The 18,918-nt window shown below is 41.7% G+C and overlaps 1 protein-coding gene and 1 long non-coding RNA gene across 3 annotated transcripts in view; one reads left to right on the forward strand and one right to left on the reverse strand.

The window, feature by feature from the left end:
• Positions 1–6,781: 6,781 nt before the first annotated feature.
• Dsp (desmoplakin) overlaps positions 6,782–18,918 on the forward strand; it is a 47,088-nt gene continuing 34,951 nt past the window's right edge. Inside the window, exon 1 of one of the 2 annotated variants that reach the window (XM_047557326.1) lies at positions 6,782–7,259. In XM_047557326.1, coding sequence (XP_047413282.1) covers positions 7,066–7,259 — 194 coding nt within the window. In that variant the 5' untranslated portion in view covers positions 6,782–7,065. The remainder of the gene's footprint in view (positions 7,260–18,918) is intronic. The other variant, XM_047557327.1, reaches the window with a different exon arrangement.
• On the reverse strand, positions 9,125–14,344 carry LOC124988134 (uncharacterized). Its single transcript, XR_007109372.1, has 3 exons — positions 13,875–14,344; positions 9,657–9,762; positions 9,125–9,569 (listed from the first exon to the last, which is right to left on the reverse strand). It is a non-coding gene; the product is annotated as an uncharacterized LOC124988134 (long non-coding RNA).

Here is an 18,918-nt window from a genome sequence, read left to right on the forward strand (position 1 = left end):
AATATTAAGTACCTTTTCAAGCAATTCAGACGAGGTGTTTTAAATGAGGTTGGAAATTGCTCATGATATAATGCTAAAATATGGAATGGTATATGTAATCTCATATCATTCAGGTAAAATATTCATTGGGGGAGAAACAAACAAAAACCTGGAGGGAAATCTAACAAAAATGCCTAGCGTCATGACCTTGGCTTGTTGGTATAATCGTAGATGAAAGTTTTCGTAGCTTCTTTCTGTTTTTTGCAGGTATTTTACACACAATCACACACACACAGAAAGAGGGTGTGCAGAGGTTTATTATCAGGAGGAAAAAAGTCTCCAGTTTTGAGTTCATCCTCTAAGCAAAGCTCAAGCAAAGTGAGCTCTTGACTCTAATCTGGGTTTTGCTCTTCCTGGGCTGGGACATTGGCCAGTAAATGCAAACCCTTTCTCAGGGTTTCAGTTTTCTTTGTGCAGGATGAGGTGGAGAGTTTGCATAGGGTTTCTTTCCTGTGATCTGTGATCTTACCAAATCTCTGACCAAAAAAACAAAACAACAACAACAACAAAAAAGTTTTGGGGGACCCTAGATTAATAGTCATTTGAAACTGAAGATGGTTTTTATCCTCAGCTGCTGCTCTATTTAAATGATCACTTTTTATGTTTTATTAATTCTGCTGATTGGTTGTTTCATATTCTGTCTCCTGCTTTAGAAACTAAGATCATTGGAGTTAGGAATTTGGACATTTTCCTTCTTCTTTAATCTTGTGTTGACATTTCTCTCTGCAGCAGGGAAGCAATGTATGTGCAATAAATACTTCATGATGAAGACTGTGGGAACTTGTTATTGCCTACAAATGTCTAGAATTTTGAAAGATGATCACTTAAGAAACCAGATTACATTTCACTTGCCTTAGATGTCAGATTATTTATGGCTTAGTTTCTGGTCTGATTGTGTGTGGTTCCATATATCAATCCCCAATTTCACTTTTTCTAAACAATCATGTTTATTTAAAACAAAACAAAACAAAACAAACAAAAAACAAATACAGTCTCTCTATAAGAATGGGGCATTAATTCAGGACATACCTTGAATTGCAAATTTCATGGATTTCAAGTTCCTTTACATAAAGTGGCATAGTATTTTCAAGTAACCCCTGCACATCTCCTCCTTATTTTAAGTCATCCAGGTTACATATAATACCTAATGCAATGTACGTGTTCTATAAGTAGTTATTACACTATATTTTTAGGGGATAGTGACAAAAGATGAAAGTCTCTGCATATTTAATATAGACACATTTATTTTCCCCCAGTATGTGCTTGGTTGAATCTGCACATGCAGAACCAGGGGTTGGCATGGGGTTACAGAGCAGGCACTGCTACTTGAGGACACCAAGAAAAACAATCAACTAACCTTTAGGAACATGACTAAAAATAATAAGAGAAATTATTTTCGGTGTGACTTCTGCAAAGCAGATTTATTACTTTATAGTAGCTGCATATCAGATAGCCCATGCACCTAGTGTAGGAAAATAACAATTAATAGGATAGTTCCTTGGTTTCAAGTTGATCCCAAATCATTGCTTAGAAATGTGTTCTTTCATGCCTGATTAGACAGGAATTTTGGCATAATGGAAAGGGCTGAGATTAGAAACAGAATTCTGATATTTTAAATATTGTGTAACTCAGGGAAGTATCTAACCTCTTTAGGACTCACTGTTTTCTTTTGTTAAAGTGTGGATTTGATTTATTATGGTGCTTCTGCTAGGGGAATGCTTCTGAGGCAGAGCATCAGAGGACAGGGTCCAGGTTTAGTCTTGGGGGGTGACAAATCCCACCACCATGATCTGTTTCTATTGCTGGCTTGTCATCTTGGGGTTTCATTTGTGGAAACAGGTCTGAGGCTGTAAAAGTTTTGAAAACAAGTGACATAGGGGCTAGGGACTAATTCAGTGGCAGGGAGCATGTGCGAGGTCCTGGAATCAATCTTCAGCACCAAGAAAAAAAAAAAAAAAAGAAAAAAACCAAAACCCAAACAACTGGCATAAAGGTTTTTTTTTTTTAAATTTTTTTAAATTTAATTTTTAATTGTAGATGGACACAATACCTTTATTTTATTTATTTATGTGGTGCTAAGAAGTGAACTCAGTGCCCCCACGCATGAGAAGCAAATGCTCTACCACAATCCCAGCTTGGCATAATGGTTCTTGAAAGCAGTTTTCACTTCCAAAACTCTCTATATAGAATATAAACTTTGAATTCCTTCAGTAAGGACTGAAGAGCTCATCATGATCTTTTATGTAACTATTAGCACATGCTGCATCTGTGTGACTTTTGCTGACATCTGGGTTTACCAGCAATAATCTGCATCCTGATGTTATATTTATAGAAGTTTGAGTAACTGTCCCAATTCCAGCAGGTTAGCCAGACTGGCAGGTCCTCACAATCATGATGAGCTTAGGAAATTGGTTTATGAGTATATTAAAAGGGTCAATTATTTGGCTCCTGAATTATACTTATGGTCTATGTGGCTTGCCCACTAAAATATTATTTAGTCTGGTGGGTTAGAAGTCACTCAGCCAAGGTGTGGGTGGCCCTGTGGGGTCCATACCTGAGCTGCCATCTTTGCACCCTTGACCTTTAGCTTCTCATCTCACAAACTGGGACTCTTCATTAAAAAGAGATTAAGACTGGAAAGTACGGATAAGTCCAACATCCTTGTTACCCAATGATGGGCATTCCAAAAAATACAGTACTCTTAAAACATAGACGGTAAGCCCAATGTGTTAGGTATTACCTGTGCCAAAATAAAAAAAGTGTCAACATTTACAGAAAAATCTCTTCACTGTAGTGACAGAAAATGTATTTGAGATGCTTTTCTCAGTTACTTAATTTCTAAAACGTAAACCACCATCCTCTGGCAAACAAATATTTTCCTGTTAGTAAGGAGGCTTAAACAAAGGCAAAGATAGACAGTTTTGGACTGATGTATATGCCTTACAAACACTTCTATATTTCTTAAGTTCTCTTTATATTGTTTGTTAAATTGCTTTCTTCACAAAAAGCTTTGAATAGTTTCAACAACTTTAGGAGAGATCAATTTTATTTCTGTAATAGTGACATCCCAAATTTCACGATTTCTGGAGGATTCTAATTTGTTTACATAAATGAAAGTGTAAGCAAGGGTATACATATCATACAAATATGTGTATATATTCTTTTTGGGGGGAGCAGTGCTGGGGATAGAACCCAGGGTCCCGAGCATGGTAGGCAAGTGCTTTGCCACTGAGCTACACCCTTGGCCGCTATATATTTTCTTACTAAAAAAAATCGCCTGCCTTTTAAATAGACATTTTCTTTACCTCACATTACATTTCATTCCTAGTTTCTGTCTGTGGTTCTGATTTACTAAAATATCACTACTCTGGCAGGCAGACTGCCTGTTTTAACTCACAAGCCGTAAATCGTTCTGTGACAAAGGGATATCATTTACCAACAAAGAGATAAGGGAGTTTCCATGGAATTTTGAGCAAGTAAATGATTCTTACTTTCATTGAAATCAAGGTGTTCTGTTTAGTTAAAAAAAAAAAAAATCTGCTTAGGATGTGGCTGATGACTCTTTCTAAACTGCAAGGTCATTTCTAAGGTCAGCCAGCGAGAAGGTTGCCTGTCAGTGATCTCTCTCTATCAGTACAGGGGAGGTATGTATAAGTGGCAGGGAAAAAATAGCTGACCTTATTCAGGTCAGGTGGTGAAGACTGCCAGACTTTGGATCCTGAATTTTTTAAACCTGGTTGTAAGAAATAAACTGCTTTTAGATTCATGCATTGTGCTCCCAGGATTCTGTAAATACACCTTTATTATAACTCATCTAAAGCAATTGTTTTCCTAATGCAGATTTTGACACCCTATGAGGCGTGTCAGCCTTATTCACATTCCTGTGTCCAGCATTGAGCCTATTATGTGGCTCAATAAATATTAATATGGATTTTTAAATGAATCAATATTAAGCATCTCCAAGCGGGAGGTTTACTGATTTATAAGTGGGATACAGATGGAGACATTTTTAACACTTAAGTTTCACATTTAACCAAGAGTTTTTGGGTTAATGGTTGGTACCTTAAGCTTTATGTAATATTCCACAGTTTTCAAGAATGATCACATCTTTGATCTCATCTGATACTCACTATTGTTCCGGAAGGTTGAAAGAATGAGTACTATTATTTCCATTTTGTAGATGAAGAAGCTGAGCTCTTCCCCAAGTAAACTGTAGCACAAAAATCAGAAATATGGTCTCTTGGAATGTTCAAACTTTACCATCAGATGAGCCAACCTAGACAACTAATATTGTGTGCACATCTGGATTCCATCTTCCTAGCGTGTCAATCTAGTTACTCCAGCCTTTCATCTTCCTGTATCACCCTTAGAGAGAATTGAAATTCATTGTTTTCTTAGACTTGGCATGTTTGGTTAGTTGGAAGTCCTTTGTGTTCAAGGAGGGCAGGACACGACAGGGCATTTAGGAAGGAGTGGTAGACAGAGGTAATTGGTGAACTGTGCTTTTCACCTCTAACCATTTGCAAGCAGACTCAACAGCTGAGTCTGGGTGTTGCCTGGCACTGCGCAGATCCTGGTTCCTGAATGTCCAACATGAACTCTCAGAGCTGCTTCTTAGCTTTTGTCTTCCTAGGAGGTGATTCACAACCATGAATCTTATTTTAAAGGAGAATTCTACTGTGCAATTGCTTGCCCTTTTTATTGCACATTATTGGAAAAGGGGAATCCCTGAAATGTTTAAAGTTTTACTATGACATTTTTAAGGGCTGTACCTTACTCATTTGTCTTTTGCAGAGTCTAGTATTGACCCTTGCATATAGCAGGTTATTATTATTTGCTGAATAAATGAGATGCACAGAAGGAAATCATCCTGCATCAAATTTTGTGTAGTGTTCACTAATACCAGAAATGTCCTTTCTCCTCTCCAACCAATGGATATTATGGGCTGGTTATGCTAAGGCTGACTTACAGCCATTCATTATGTTTCAGGAGAAACACTGCGTTCTATCCATTAGTGTTAGTGTAATCATTTGAATGCTTGATTGCATTTACCTTTATTAAAAATGAGAGGAAATGAGAAGATGCCAACAGGGCTAAACAGTGCTAAACTTTTATCTCATTGAAAGGGGAGTGCTATGCTATGTCCATGCCTCATCCCTAGTTCCTTTTAAAAATGTTTTATTTTGAGAAAGGATCTTGTTAAGTTAGTGAGGCTGGTCTGGAATTTACTCCCCCACTGCTTTAGCCTCCCCAGTTGATGGGATTACAGGCCTGCACCACTGAGGGGCTCCTTGTACGTTTGATTACTAGGATTTAAGCAGGTTAGCTCTGATAAACTGTGAAGAAAAAGAGCAAGATATTTGGTTGAAAGTTGTGTCTAAAAGGTTTAAGTGTCTAGAGGTACAAACAGAAAACTTAGAAAATTCTCTTCCACTTCCTTTAGAATACACAAATGTAGTAATATATACATAAATGTATATTTAGGTATATGTATATATACACACATATGTATAGTGTGTACATATTTTTTTGGTTTCTTTTTTTCAGTTCATAAACATTTCAGAAATATATTGTTTAATAAGGCAAATTAGCTGGCACTGTTTGTGAAGATAAGAAATATTTATTATAAGGCTCTTTAAATGGTGTTTATTAAAGAGTAGAACAGTTTTCCAAATGATACAAACAGCTTTTTATTGATGGTGTGACCAGGTCTATATCTAAACCTGGTTGGTGGAGACCACGGTGTAGTTAACACTCATCTACCAACTGGGAGTGGCCCTGGAACAAGTCGTTGGAATGTTCTGGCTTAGAGTTACTCATCTGTACCAAGTGGATTGGTATCTGTCCAGGGTTCTCCGTCGCCCTCAGGCTCAAGTTCCAGCAGGGCCTCTGCCACTCGCTTGTTCGCAAAGATTCAAGGAACAGGGGCTGAGGAGGAGATGCGCAGGGGCACGTGTGATACAAGGAAATCCAAGGTTCTTTTACAAAAATTGGAAACCGAGTATTGAGGTTGAAGTCTGCACAATTTCTTGTTGAAAGTGACCATTAAAAGGGGAAATAAAGAAATCGCAACGTATATTTTCATATTATCCAACGAAAAGCAGCTGTAATATCTTCCTCTTCATGCCAAATAAATTATTTTTGATGAAGATTTTTCCATAAAGAGGTGGTAGTTTGTAAAAATAGTTTTTACACGTTGGAAATCAGAAACAATTTCCTGGATTACTGGAGTAAAGGAAAACTTTTTAAAAAGTCTCTGGACAAAATCCCATCATCTATGGGTTCCCTTTTGAATTGTGTTTCTATTCAAAGCTTGGTTGGCATCGTTTCCAGGGATGAGCAAAAGTAAATGTTTAATCACTAATTGTCCAATTGAATGGCTCTTCCATTCCATTTTATTTTCAAGCTGCAGACGGAGGAAATCCTCAAAAGCTAAAGCCTGTTTTCTGGGCCAGTGTGATCCGAACCTGGCGCGCCGCAGCCCTGTGAGCGCACCTCCTTCCCGGGGTCGCCGCGCCTGGGGCGGTCAGGTCGCCGGGACCCCGCCCCGCCTGGCGTTACTCAGGTCTTGGTGGCGCAGGGCGGAGCCGCGGGTCGGCAGGCGCAGGTGGGGAGGGGCGGCCCGAGCGCGTCCGTGACACCCGCCGGGGGCGGGGGAGGCGCGGCGGCCGCACCCCGCCCTGGGAAGAAACCGGCCAGGTGTGGCTTCGGCGCCGGGTGCCAGCGGGGAGGAGACTCGCTCCCCCGCCGACCAACACCAACACCCAGCCCCGACCCAGCTCCTCTGCGCCCTCGCCGCCCTCCGAGCCACAGCTCTTCCTCCCGCTCCTGCTTTGGGCCGGTCGTCGTCCCCGCTCTCGCTGCGGCCGGGACGGTCCTGGTGGAGAGGAGCGTCCTCGCGACACTCCTGCGCTCCGCCACCCGTTTCCCGGTTGCCCGCCTTTCCTCGGGCCCCCTTCACCTTCTCCGAGCAGCCCGCCTCGCTTATGCCTCGGCGCTGAGCCACTCTCCTGAGTGTCCGCCGACATGAGTTGCAACGGGGGCTCCCACCCGCGGATCAACACCCTGGGCCGCATGACCCGAGCCGAGTCTGGCCCCGACCTGCGCTACGAGATGACCTGTGGCGGCGGCGGCGGCGGCGGGGGCGGCGGCGGGGGCACCAGCAGGATGTACTACTCGCGGCGCTGCACAGTCAACGACCAGAACTCGGACGGCTACTGGTGGGTACCCGCCCCGAGCGGGAGCGCGGGGCTCGGGGTCCGGCTCGGGGCGCCCACCTTTTAGCAAAATCCTAGGACTTTGAGACTAGGAGGCACCGTTCTCAAGTGGCCGACCAGGAAACCCAGGTTTAGAAAGAGAAAAATGTTTGCCGGAGGTCACATAAGCACTTGATGGCCGCGCTGGGAACTGGACCCAAGTGTCTGACGCCCAGTGCTGCCACTCCGATCCAGGTGTGCGTGCCTGTAGGGAGAGGGGCGTTCCTTTCCTGCCTACTGGGACTTGATCCCACTTTTCACCCCCTGCATGCGGGACTGGAGGCCAGAGGGGGCGTCATATCCAGCTTCTCCGCCCTGACAGGCGTGCGCCCCAGTAGGGGCGCAGCGTGCGGCCCTCTTCTGTCCCAGGGCTGCCACCTAAGTAACCCGGCTTGGTTGCAGTTGCCTTTGTTCCCGCCAGCTGGTGGGAGATCAGGGGAGGCGGGGCTGCGACCACAAAACCCAAGTTTAATTGTAATCAAAAGTAAAACGGTAACGAAGTGGGACCCCCCCGGACGCTATCTGGTGACCGCGATCGACTCCAGGCTCCACCGTCTGTCCTGGCGTACCCCAAATTCCTGGTCACTTCAGGATCACAACCGCAGTGGCGCCTGGGCTACTCGGCCACCCGTTGGCATTTGTATGGAGGGCGAGCGTCTTGGGGCGCTGGGTCGGGTCCCTAAGAGGCCCCGCCTCGGACGACTCTGTTCCCTCCAAATGAAGCTTCTCTGCTGGGGCGGCAGCTAGATTGGCAACACTCGACTGGGACACGTCTGATCCCTCCGGTTGGCCACGCCATAGCACCTGTGGATTCGGGTCTGGGCCCTTTGTTTCTCCTTAAAAAAAAAAAAAAAAAAAAAGACGAACTTCCCCAGTGCCCTGGTCGCAGAGCGGGCTCAGATTCTGCCCTTTGATCTGCAATGTGGGCCAGGAGCTGGGGGGCGACCCTGGCTGGAGAGGCCCACTGGTAAGAGGGCTGTGACGACCTCGCCTGATCGTCACGGAAATGCACCGACGAGGTCTTTGTTATACTAGGGGAAAAGTAATGGATAGGTTTTCTACCCAGTCCGGAGAGTTGGACTCTGGATGCCCACGTGAGTCGTGAGAGTTTTGCCGCCCGCCCCCTCCCCGCCCCCTGCCAGCCCTTCCCACATCGGATTTTTGGGAACGAGGCCTGAGTGCTATATCAGTGCTAGATTATTTACCCCGCGTTGAGGCCTTGGGCAGAGGAGGAGCAACCTCAATCCGCTCCAGCGGAGTTTTGTTTTTGCAAGCGGATTTGAAAGCTGGACTATGCGAGTTGCAACCTGTTTTCTACTTCTGCTTCGACTTGTTTCCGGAGCATCTTCATACTCTTTCTTTCTTTCTTTCTTTCTTTCTTTGCAAAGAATTATCTCAGTCTTGGAGATCTTTGTCTTTGTTTTCTGAACAAAAAATTTCCGGGGATTTCCATTTAAAATGTGCCAAACGATAGGAGGAATAAAAATTTGGACTTTTAAGTTTGTTTAAAAAATTCTCCATCATTTGTATCTGAAATTATACTTTTCTGTTGCAGTCTTCCAGGATTTGGAAGGCACATTCTTTTCAATGTGTGAATCACACACACACACGGTTTAAATCCAAGTCAGAATATGCAAGGATTTTCAGACATTTTATGAATTGTTTATTTTCCCCCTGTTACTTAATATGCTTCCATTATCCTGAATTTCTTTATTTTCTTTCTTTCTTTCTTTCTTTTTTTTTTTTTTTTTGTGGTGCTGGGGATCAAATCCTGGGCCTCGCTTGCTTGTACTTAGGAACGTGCTGTATCACTGAATTACACCCCCACCTCTTGTCTTTTGAATTGACAATGATCAGTACCTATTAATTGAATATTTTACTCTCTTGGCCTCTTATACACATTTTAGAGAAGTAGAATTTTAGTTAATTCATTCATTGGTTAATGAACAGCATAACGACACATGTTTTATTAGGATTCCTCCCCGTTTACTTTGGGGAGGATCAATGTTTTTTTATTAGATAATATTTCTGCATTCTGTTTTTACAACTAAAAGCCTGTTTATAAACCTGTCAAGTGTTACATCCAGGAAAAACAGATCCAAGTGAAAAAGTGACTTTACTCGGAGGAAGGGTGTTTTTTTTCTGCGGGTGGGTGTTGATCCGCGGCTCAGCGGGGCGTCGGGCCTGGTGACTTGAGTCAGCCGGCTGTCATTCTTTCTCCCGACCCAGGTAATGGAGTTTCCCCCAAGCCTGTCCCTGCCTGTAGTGGTGCATCTGAAAACGAAATAGCCCGTAAATGCTGACTTCTGCATTTTCAAATAATGGCGACTGTCTGGGCAGAGTCAGCCTGAGCACCCGTACCTGTTTTTCTGGTGGCGTTATAGTTGTGTGTGGAGGAATCTGTTCGCCCTTGGCTTGGGCTTTGTTGAACTAGGAAGCCTTGTCTGCCCTGGAGGGCCACTGCTCTCTGCTCAGGGAAGGAAGATTAAGAATTTAATAATTAGTTTTCTGACCAAAGATTTTTTCCCCCTGTATGTTTCTTTTTTTCTTTCATTCTTTTAGCACAAAATGCTATGAGAACTACTGATTGAATTTAAACTCATTTATTTCAAAAACTGCTGGTTTATTTACTAAATAGATTGGTGAAGTTGGTGATTTTTCTTCTTTTTCTTTATTTTTTTGGTACTGGGGATTGAACCCAGGGTCTCCCATATATACTGGGCAAGTGCTTTACTGCTGAGCTACACCCCTCGTTTTTTAAATTTTTATTTGAAACAGAACCTCTTCTTAAATTGCGGAGGCCGGCCTTGAACTTGTGATCCTCCTGCATTGGCTGGGACTATAGGCATGCCCGCCTCCCCATACCTGGTTTAGATCCATGATTTTTCAAATGAGTGTACTTATCCTTTTCTTATGTAAACTAATTTGAGTATGTCGAGAGACTCAATTTTATTTTTCTCTTTAAAACGATTTTAAAACATCTCCTAACTGTTCTTTTCCACTACTAACACTTGCCCATTTTTATGACAGTTTAGGTCACTTTTACTTTGTAATTCTCTCTCCTTCCCCCATTATGCACCTGCCCTGTGTTATTTTAGGTTGGGTGGAATCTACAACTATGTTATTTAACTTCTTGTGTTCTATGTATTATTTCATTAAGGTTTAGTAAATTTTAAATACTTGATAATATAAGAGGCAGAGCTTTGAAAATGTAAACTTTGGATTTTTCTAGTATAAAACATTATATTAACACTGATTTCAGTTAGAGCAGAATTTCTATTAATCTTTTTCTTGTAGTTAAAACAAAGCACTAATCTGTAGTGAAATTTGTCTCCAGAGTAAGCCAATCTCACAGTTAGATCTTTTACCAAAGTGTGGATTTTGTAGGAGGATTAAAAGCAGAACATAGTAATTAAGCTTCAGAAGTATGTGGTTACATTAATGCTTACTTTTCGCCAGATCTCATGATTTCAAAACTAGATAGGAGTTGGGGGTGTCATTCAGTGGGAGAGCACTTGCCTAGCATGGGAAACTGTGGGTTCAATGTTCAGCACCAAAACAAACCAACACAACCCCCAAACATGTGATCACTACTTGATATGCTTTTTAAGGTTTATTTTTATATTACCTTTTAAAAGAAGCCTTTTCCTTTGCATGAGATGAACACCATTTGCACTGAATTGCAGAACAGGAAGGACAACTAAGGGTTACCTCGTGGGCAGAAATCCTACTTTCCCATGGTGGGGATAGAAGCTAAAGACTTGCCCCAAATCCTAGAGCCCTTTCCTGGCTGGGTGGGCTGGGTTGGTTGACACAAGAACCCAAGGCTCCTCACTTTGATCCTTCCCATGCCTTTGCAGCTCAACTTTTAGACTGGGCAGACCAGTAATTAAATGACTGCATCTCAAATTCATTTCAGCATTGAATGCGTTTTTCATTTATTCAGGTGTTTACTGAACATTTGCATGCATGTGTTAGGTATCAAAGACTTGAAATTCAAAGACTTGAAAGGAGTGTACTCAGACATATGCAAGTACTGTAACACAGAAGGATAGGGCGGGGGGTGTAGCTCAGTGATAGAGCACTTGCTTAACACTCAGGGAGGCCCTGGGTTCCATCCTCAGCACTGCAAATACAGAAAAATTAAAAAATAAAAGAAACACCAAGGGTATAGGGCTGGAGAGATGTAAATGACTTCAGAATCTTCATAAGAAGACAGGGTAACAGAGATAACATCTGAGAGGGGGCACATTATAAAGGAAATGGTGTTGAATTGTCTTTGGAGTATTTCTTTTGGTAAAGATGAGTGGGCAGAGAAGAAGATGGGGAAGTTCGAGAAGCCTAAAATGTGCTGTCCTTTTTGAGCATCCAGTTTAAAGTGAAGAAGCCATAAGAAGACATTTGGAAGGATCTTCGGAATGCCATGGAGAGGGATTTGGCTAGACAGAGGGCAGCCATGGCAGGTTTTCACTGAAGCCAGTGGAAATCTCTTCCACTGAGGGAGCAAGGAAATAAGATGGTCACATCAGAGCTTTAGGATTGCGTCTGCAGCAGCACTGTGCAGGTGGCATGAAATGGAGAGAGACACTGGGAGGAATCCATGTGGGGAAAGCCATTGCCCCAGTGAAGGAGGGAGGTAATGAAAGTCTGAGGGTGGACTGTGGCAGTGGAAAGCAGGTGGCTGGCCAGGCGGAGTGACAGCTTCAGCTAAGAGCTACATGCAAGAGCTGGGAAAACAGACTCAGAGCTTGGGTGACTCATTGAATGAATATCCTTGATCTTTATTTTGGGAAATGATGGTTGAGGAAGATTCAGGTTAACTTAATATATGGCAGATAACATTCACATGTGGTTAAATGTGGGGGAAGTTGTGTTATTTTATAAAAATCAGATCAATGGTTAATAATCCTTCCCATTACCTGGCAGACAACTGTGATGTGCCAGGTATATTATATATGCTATCTCAAGTCTCACAACACTCCTCCCAGTCTACAGATGGGAAACGGAGGCTAAAATAGTTAAAAGATTATGCAGCTAGTAAGTGGCAGAGCTGGGTTTGAATCCCCGATAACACAGGCCCCAAGAAACAATCCAGCCTTTGTTGTTAGAATCTGTCTTTTCTACTTGTAAACTCTTTTCTGACTTCTGTGAGTTTTTGCTTCTTTTTAACTGGTTGTGGTCCTGTGAAATATTTATTTCCCAACCATTTTTTTCCCATTAATACTCTTGTGGCGTTTCCATCTGCTTAGAAAAAAGAAAAAATACTCAACATGATTCTGCATGAAGCAGACTAATTGTTTATTCTGTATTAAGCCATCTAATTGTTATATAATGGGACCAAAAAAAAAAAAGCTTTCAACACTAGTTAATTTTTTCTCTAAATATGGGCATGATTTCATTGTTCAGGAGACTGAAATGCCTTGGGAAGAAAAGAATCTGCTGATGTCTCTGATACCTCAGTGCTGACTTCTTAGGGTGGAGCAAAGGAAGGCTTGGGTGTGACTGGGGGAGTCTAACTTGACTCTCAGCTAACCAGTCTTTCCAGATGGGGAGGTTCTAGAAGGTTCTAGAAGGAGCGCTTCAGTCTGGAAGCCTTACTGTTCACAGAGTTCTGCTCCTCCCTTGTCTTTTCTTCTTCTGTCTCCTCCTGGGCTGTCCTGGCTCTTGAAAACAGTCAGATGTGGCTTCTGATGTTGAAGCCACAGCACCACAACCCAGAAGACCCAGACCATGAGCCATTCATTCTAAGTAATATCTTTTAAAATACAAGTGCATCCCATAATTACACCTCACCACCAGCACTTGAAGAGTCCACCGTCCTTCCAAATCTCATGAAAGTGAAATCTATATATCTTGAAGAAAATGGGGACTCTTTAGTGAAATGCCAGAACAAACAGATTTAATAAGGTTTTGCTTGGAATTAAAAATTTTCAGACATTCCTTGTGTTGTCTGGCATCTGAGAGATAAATGAATTGACTTCTTCATGGATAACTGATAACTTGTAAAGAGTTTTTCAGGATTCTGTCAAATAAATGTAAATTTTTGCCTGGGGAAATAATTCAAAATAAAAATCCCTATTTTGGCATTGAATTTGTAGGAACCAATTATCTTCTTAGTAAAATAAAGACATATTTCTCTGAATTTTCATGTTCCTTCTGTTAAAATGTATTATTCTTGTTGAATTGTTACCTGTGAGTCTTGTAGGTCATCTAAGAACTAGAAATGTTTTACACATAACACCTAATCCAATTTTTCTTTCTCCTCGGTTCCTTGTTTAATTACATGTATTTTAGCTGCTAAATAAAAGCACAAAACTCGTGCATATTTATGGGAACCATGTGATGTTCCTCTGCAGATATACATACTCCCCTTTTGTCTTATCCCCAATCTTCTGCACAGTGTTCTTAACATTATAGACAGGGACAAAGACAAAAGATGCAAAAAGGATATTTCAGAGCCATGTCATAACGACAGGTCAACCTCCTGCTATTAAGAGAAGAATTAGCTTCTGCAGCACCCCGGGGACATTACTGACCCCTCTCAGCCTCACCCCCACACCAAGAGGGCGGTGTTCCTACCTGCACAGCCGCAGAAACTCCAGCTCCCTGAGTGCGTCACTCCAACCTGCTCAGAGTCACAAGCTGTATGTAGAGCTGACAGGCGCTGAGCTGGGACTGGGCTCCCACGGCCAACCTCAACGTCTTTATGAAGCCAGTGTAAGTGATCAGTCCTCTTCCTCCCCGTCTCAACGCAATCCGTATGCACACAGGTAAAAGTGAAGAGTGAACCACTCAGAAAAGAAGTGGCACTTGTGTTAGAGAAATGCCTCCTGGCTGGGGACAGCGTGAAGGACCAGAGGAGGCCCTCTTTCTGAAGTCGGGAGGAAGAAAGCCTGCTTTTTGCTCCCCTGTTGAGTTGGGAATGGCTCCTTAGGATAGATGCGCTCCTTGGCTGATCTCGTGAGGCTGGGGTGATGCATGGTAACATCCTTAGGTCAGTCAGATTTGTCTTCGTTTGTGCTCTGTTTACTTAGCCAAACAAACGCATATTAAGGCCTTCTGTATGCAAACCCTGTGTTGTCAGGTGCACGTAGGAGTCAAGATGACTAAGGTATGGGACTTTGCTCTCCAGGAGCGAGGCAGCCAGGTGTGTAAACACCGAAAGTTGAAGTGGGAGCAGAGGTGTGAGGAGGTGAGTTCCACCCAGCAGGCAGCATTTGATCTGTAACTCCAGAGGGATGGACACGGACATTTCACCTGTTTAGCAAGTCTTGGAGGTAGTAAGGTATCATCCTCAAATGAAAAAGTAAAATTATATATTTTTTTCTTTTATTTAAGATCCTTAAAAGAAACTCAAACAATGTAGTATGTGGGGAGAATGCTTTGATAATGAATGATAAAGAACTAAACAAATAGGTCTAAAGATATTAATATACTATATAATTGTCTTTTTCAATGCGCATATATGAAGCAATTATTCCATGAATCTGAATACAGAAAGACATAAGACTTTGTTTCAGGCATGTATCCAAGATTGTGTGTTGATGGAACAAACGAAAGAGGAGAGAGAGGAGGAGAGAGATGGAAAGAGGAAGAAAGGAAAAAGGAATTCAATGGGAGAGAAAATATATGCACAAAACCAGATACGAGTCTATAGCATGGATGTCCAATGAGCAGTTAAATTTCTATAGAATAATTTTTGTAAAACAGTGAGCAACCATTTAAAAATATTTTTACTTTGTAATGTTACCTGCACTTTTTAAAAATGTTTCTTTTGTATTTTCTTTCTCTAACATTCTGACAATGAGATTTGGACTAATGCCCCAAGACAGCTAATTTTGTATTTTTACTTTTTAAAGAAAAGAATGTTATCTGACCGTAGTAAGGCAAAACATAGCTCTGTGGTATTGCTGACATCTTTATGTGGGATTAAACTTTAGACTGTGTTTTCCTTTAATCCACTGACAAAGGGATCTTTATAAAAATGCTTGGAACCATTACTTGTTTGAACAAGTTTTAAAATGAACTTTAAAAAAGAAAAGTCTGTAGCCTGATGGGGTTGTGCACACCTGTAATCCAAGCAATTTGGGAGACTAAGGCAAGAGGATTATAAATTTGAGGCCAGTCTCAGCAATTTAGTGAGGCCCAAAGCAATTTAGCAAGATCATGTCTCAAAATAAAAACTAAAAAGAGTTGAGTTATAGCTCAGTGCTGACACCCCCCACACCCCTTTTTGGTACTGCATTCAACCCCCAGTATCTGTCCCCCGCCTCTGCAAAAAAAAAGTTTGTGCAGGCAGCTGCTTTGTAGTATGAATCATTTGTCTTTGTGAGTTTGAAGATAAAGCAATTTCAAAAGAGTTAAAAGTTTGAAGGATGAATTTGCTTTTTTCAAGGACAGTTGTCAATTTTTATTTGGGGGGCTGGGGCTGTGGCTCAGTGGTAGCTTGCTTGCCTAGCACACATGAGGCCCTGTGTTTGATCCTCAGCATCACATAAACATAAAATGAGGGTATTGTGTCCACCTACAACTAGAAATATATTTTTAAAAATTTTTATTTGGAAGAAAAGTCTTTTAATTGATTTGACGCAAATTGACTTACTTATTTTTTTTCCTGAAAGAAGCATATGATGTTTTCCATCTGAAATGAGATTTAAAGATGGAATCTTGAGCTTTCATAATTTGGTTCCTGACATGGTTTATAATGCTTGCCCATATGTGTTAATGTTTAATTTTTTTGAGTCTAGAGATTATTAAAATCCTATGCACTTGTCGAATGAGTACATTTATTTAAAAACTATTTCCTCTTATGTGATAAAATTTTGCATTTTCCCAAAGTCCATTGCTGCATGTGTGACAGGTGAATATCTCACATTGGATGGTGTCGATGGATCAAAATCCTTTCTACCTACAATTCCTTCTTGATTTAAGCACATCCAGTTTGATGTGGTTTCTTCATTGGAGGAAACAAGCAAACTGAAAGGTCATGGTGGATTCTTTCTTCCCCAGTCATTGAACCCTTGGTTGGCCTGAGTCTGTCTTTCGTGATGGACTGAGCCAATCACCAGGCACACAGCTGGTTCCCTTTCTCACCGACCTGTGTTTTCAAAGGGTGTTTTGGCCACACCTCAGGTGGAAGTGGGACAGAGTAAGTGGACTTGGTTTAGGATCAGATGCGGTCTTGAGAAGTTGCATATCACAGCTCCCCTCCCCCCACCTCCATGGATTTGCTTTCTGTGGTTTTGGTACCTACGGCCCACCACAGTCCAAAAATATTAAATGGAAAATTCTAGGAATAAACAATTCAAAAGTCTTAAATACCTTTTATTACACATATTGTTGTAATTGTACTATTAGTGTTCCGTTACCACACCTAACATTTAAATTAAACTATCATGAGTGAACATTCGGAAAAAGACAGTATATTTAAGGTTCAGTACTATGCAAGATTTTAGGCATCCACTGGGGGTCTTGAAACATATCTGCTTGCAGAAGGAGGGATACTATAAAAGGTGAAATTTGGTTAATGAGGTTATAAGATTATACTTTCCTATAGGCAAATAACAGTATCAGAGATATTTACTTTCATCATCCAAAAAAATTAGCTTTTCATCTTATTGACCCTCAAAGAAATCTAATTTCTATGCATTCCTCTTTTCCATACAGTTGTTAATATGTTTACTGAAATGCAAAGCAAAACACCCAAGGATTTTAGTATCAAGGGTGTAACGTGGTGAACTTATGCAAGTCTTTCAGTGAAGTGTGAATTTTTGAGTAGTATTAACAGCATATGGAGTTACTTTTTATTTTATTTTTTAAAGTTCAGACGTGTGTGGGTGAGGGGGAGGATAAGAAGACTTGTTTTTATGGGAATGCCCGTCCATCTTTAGAAGTAGGAAATGTCTCCTAAAACTTGGAGGAGAAAATAAAAAAAAAAATAGAGAAAGACCACCAATGTTTTAATCCAGCTTTTAATTGCTTCACCTCCCTTTTTCTTGAATGCAATTTCTTTCTGGATACATTTATTCACAATGGAGTTTGACCTCCATATGTGTGTGTGTGTGTGTGTGTGTGTGTGTGCGCGCGCGCGCGCTAGGATTTGCACCCAGGGCTTTTTGCATGCTAAGGATGCACTCTACCACTAAGCTACACCCTGAGACCTTTTCTGCTTTAACACATTTTTTATTTTGGAATAGTTTTTTATCTACAGAAAAGTTGCCAAGATAAGTCCAAAGTTCTTGTATACGCCTTACCCAACTTCCCTGATCTTCCTCTGACAGCTCAGTCCATGCTAGTTTTTACGGTGGCACACCTTTTTAAATGTTGAAGAAACTCTGGCTTTCATTTTATATGCTTGGGACTGGCCTTCTTCATGGGAATCACCCTCAGAACCAAATTGCTGAACAGAATTTCCAAACATTTCCAAAGAAAAGTACTCTGATCCCCCCTCAATAGAGAGAACAGATGTACTTACACAGTCATTCTATTCCTTAGTGGGATTCTGTGTGAGTTTTCTGTGTCTTTTAAAGTGCTTTCCTTTGTCTCTTGAGTTTCTTTCCTCTATTTTCTAACAGGTACATTTGGGAAAGTGCCCTAAGACATTTGGAATTTTGTGCAAGTTAGGACAACAGATAACAGTTTTGTCTGTGTCTTAACAGTTCAAAACAATGTGCCAGATTTCTTTTGCAGTTCTGAGTGAAAGAAAGACTGGTTGCTTTCATGGAGGAGGAGTGGGGAGGCCATCCTGGTTGTGATAGGTTGGACCTTTCAGCAGCACATTGTCTGGGCCTGCCTGGAAGGGCTGGCATCATCATTTGGGAGTGGTTCCCAGGTTGGGTTGGGCTCCTCACCCACATTCAGCTAGTGCTGACTTGTTGGGGAGCTTGCTTGCAGGGAGGGACCCCAAATCAGTGGCAGTTAAAGAAAGAAAGTGCTTCCGTATGGTGGATGATGCATAGTCAGGAGTCCTGGGAGAGATGTTCTCACACTTTTGTGATTCCACTGTGCATAGTACAATCATTGTTTTTAATTTTTTTTTTTTTTTTTTTTTTTTGGTGGTGCTGGGGTGGAACCCAGGTCCTCATGCTTGCTAGGCAAGTGCTCCACCACTGAGCTACACCTTGCAGCCAATACTGTTTTTTTTTTTTTTAAACAGTGAAGTTCTTTCTTTAAAACATGTGGGGACACAGGAACACACACAGAGGAAAGTCCAGTTTGTCAGAGAGACAGCAAACAGAAGCAGGTGCAAACTGGCCCTAACTGAAGGACCAGACACCTCTGGAGCCCTCTGAGGAGCACTTCTTGTCTCATAGCACACTTATGAAGCCTTTTCATGAACATCAAGCAATAATGTGACATGCTTTAAATCTCCCTCTTTTTTTTTTTTTTTTGCGGTGCTGGAGATTGAACCCAGGACCTTATGTGAGACAAGCACCCTACCAACTGAGCTACATCCCCAGCCCTCTCCCTCTTTTTTTATTTTGCAGTGCTGGGAGTTCAACCCAAGGCCTCGCATGTGCTAAATCTCTGACACTAAACCATACTAGGCAGTGGTGTGGCATGATGTATCTTGGCAAATTAAAAAGTGAGACTCTTTGGTTACACCGTGCTTTCGAATGGATTC

The sequence above is a fragment of the Sciurus carolinensis genome, chromosome 7 (assembly GCF_902686445.1).
Source record: "Sciurus carolinensis chromosome 7, mSciCar1.2, whole genome shotgun sequence".
NCBI classification, from domain to species: Eukaryota; Metazoa; Chordata; class Mammalia; order Rodentia; family Sciuridae; genus Sciurus; species Sciurus carolinensis.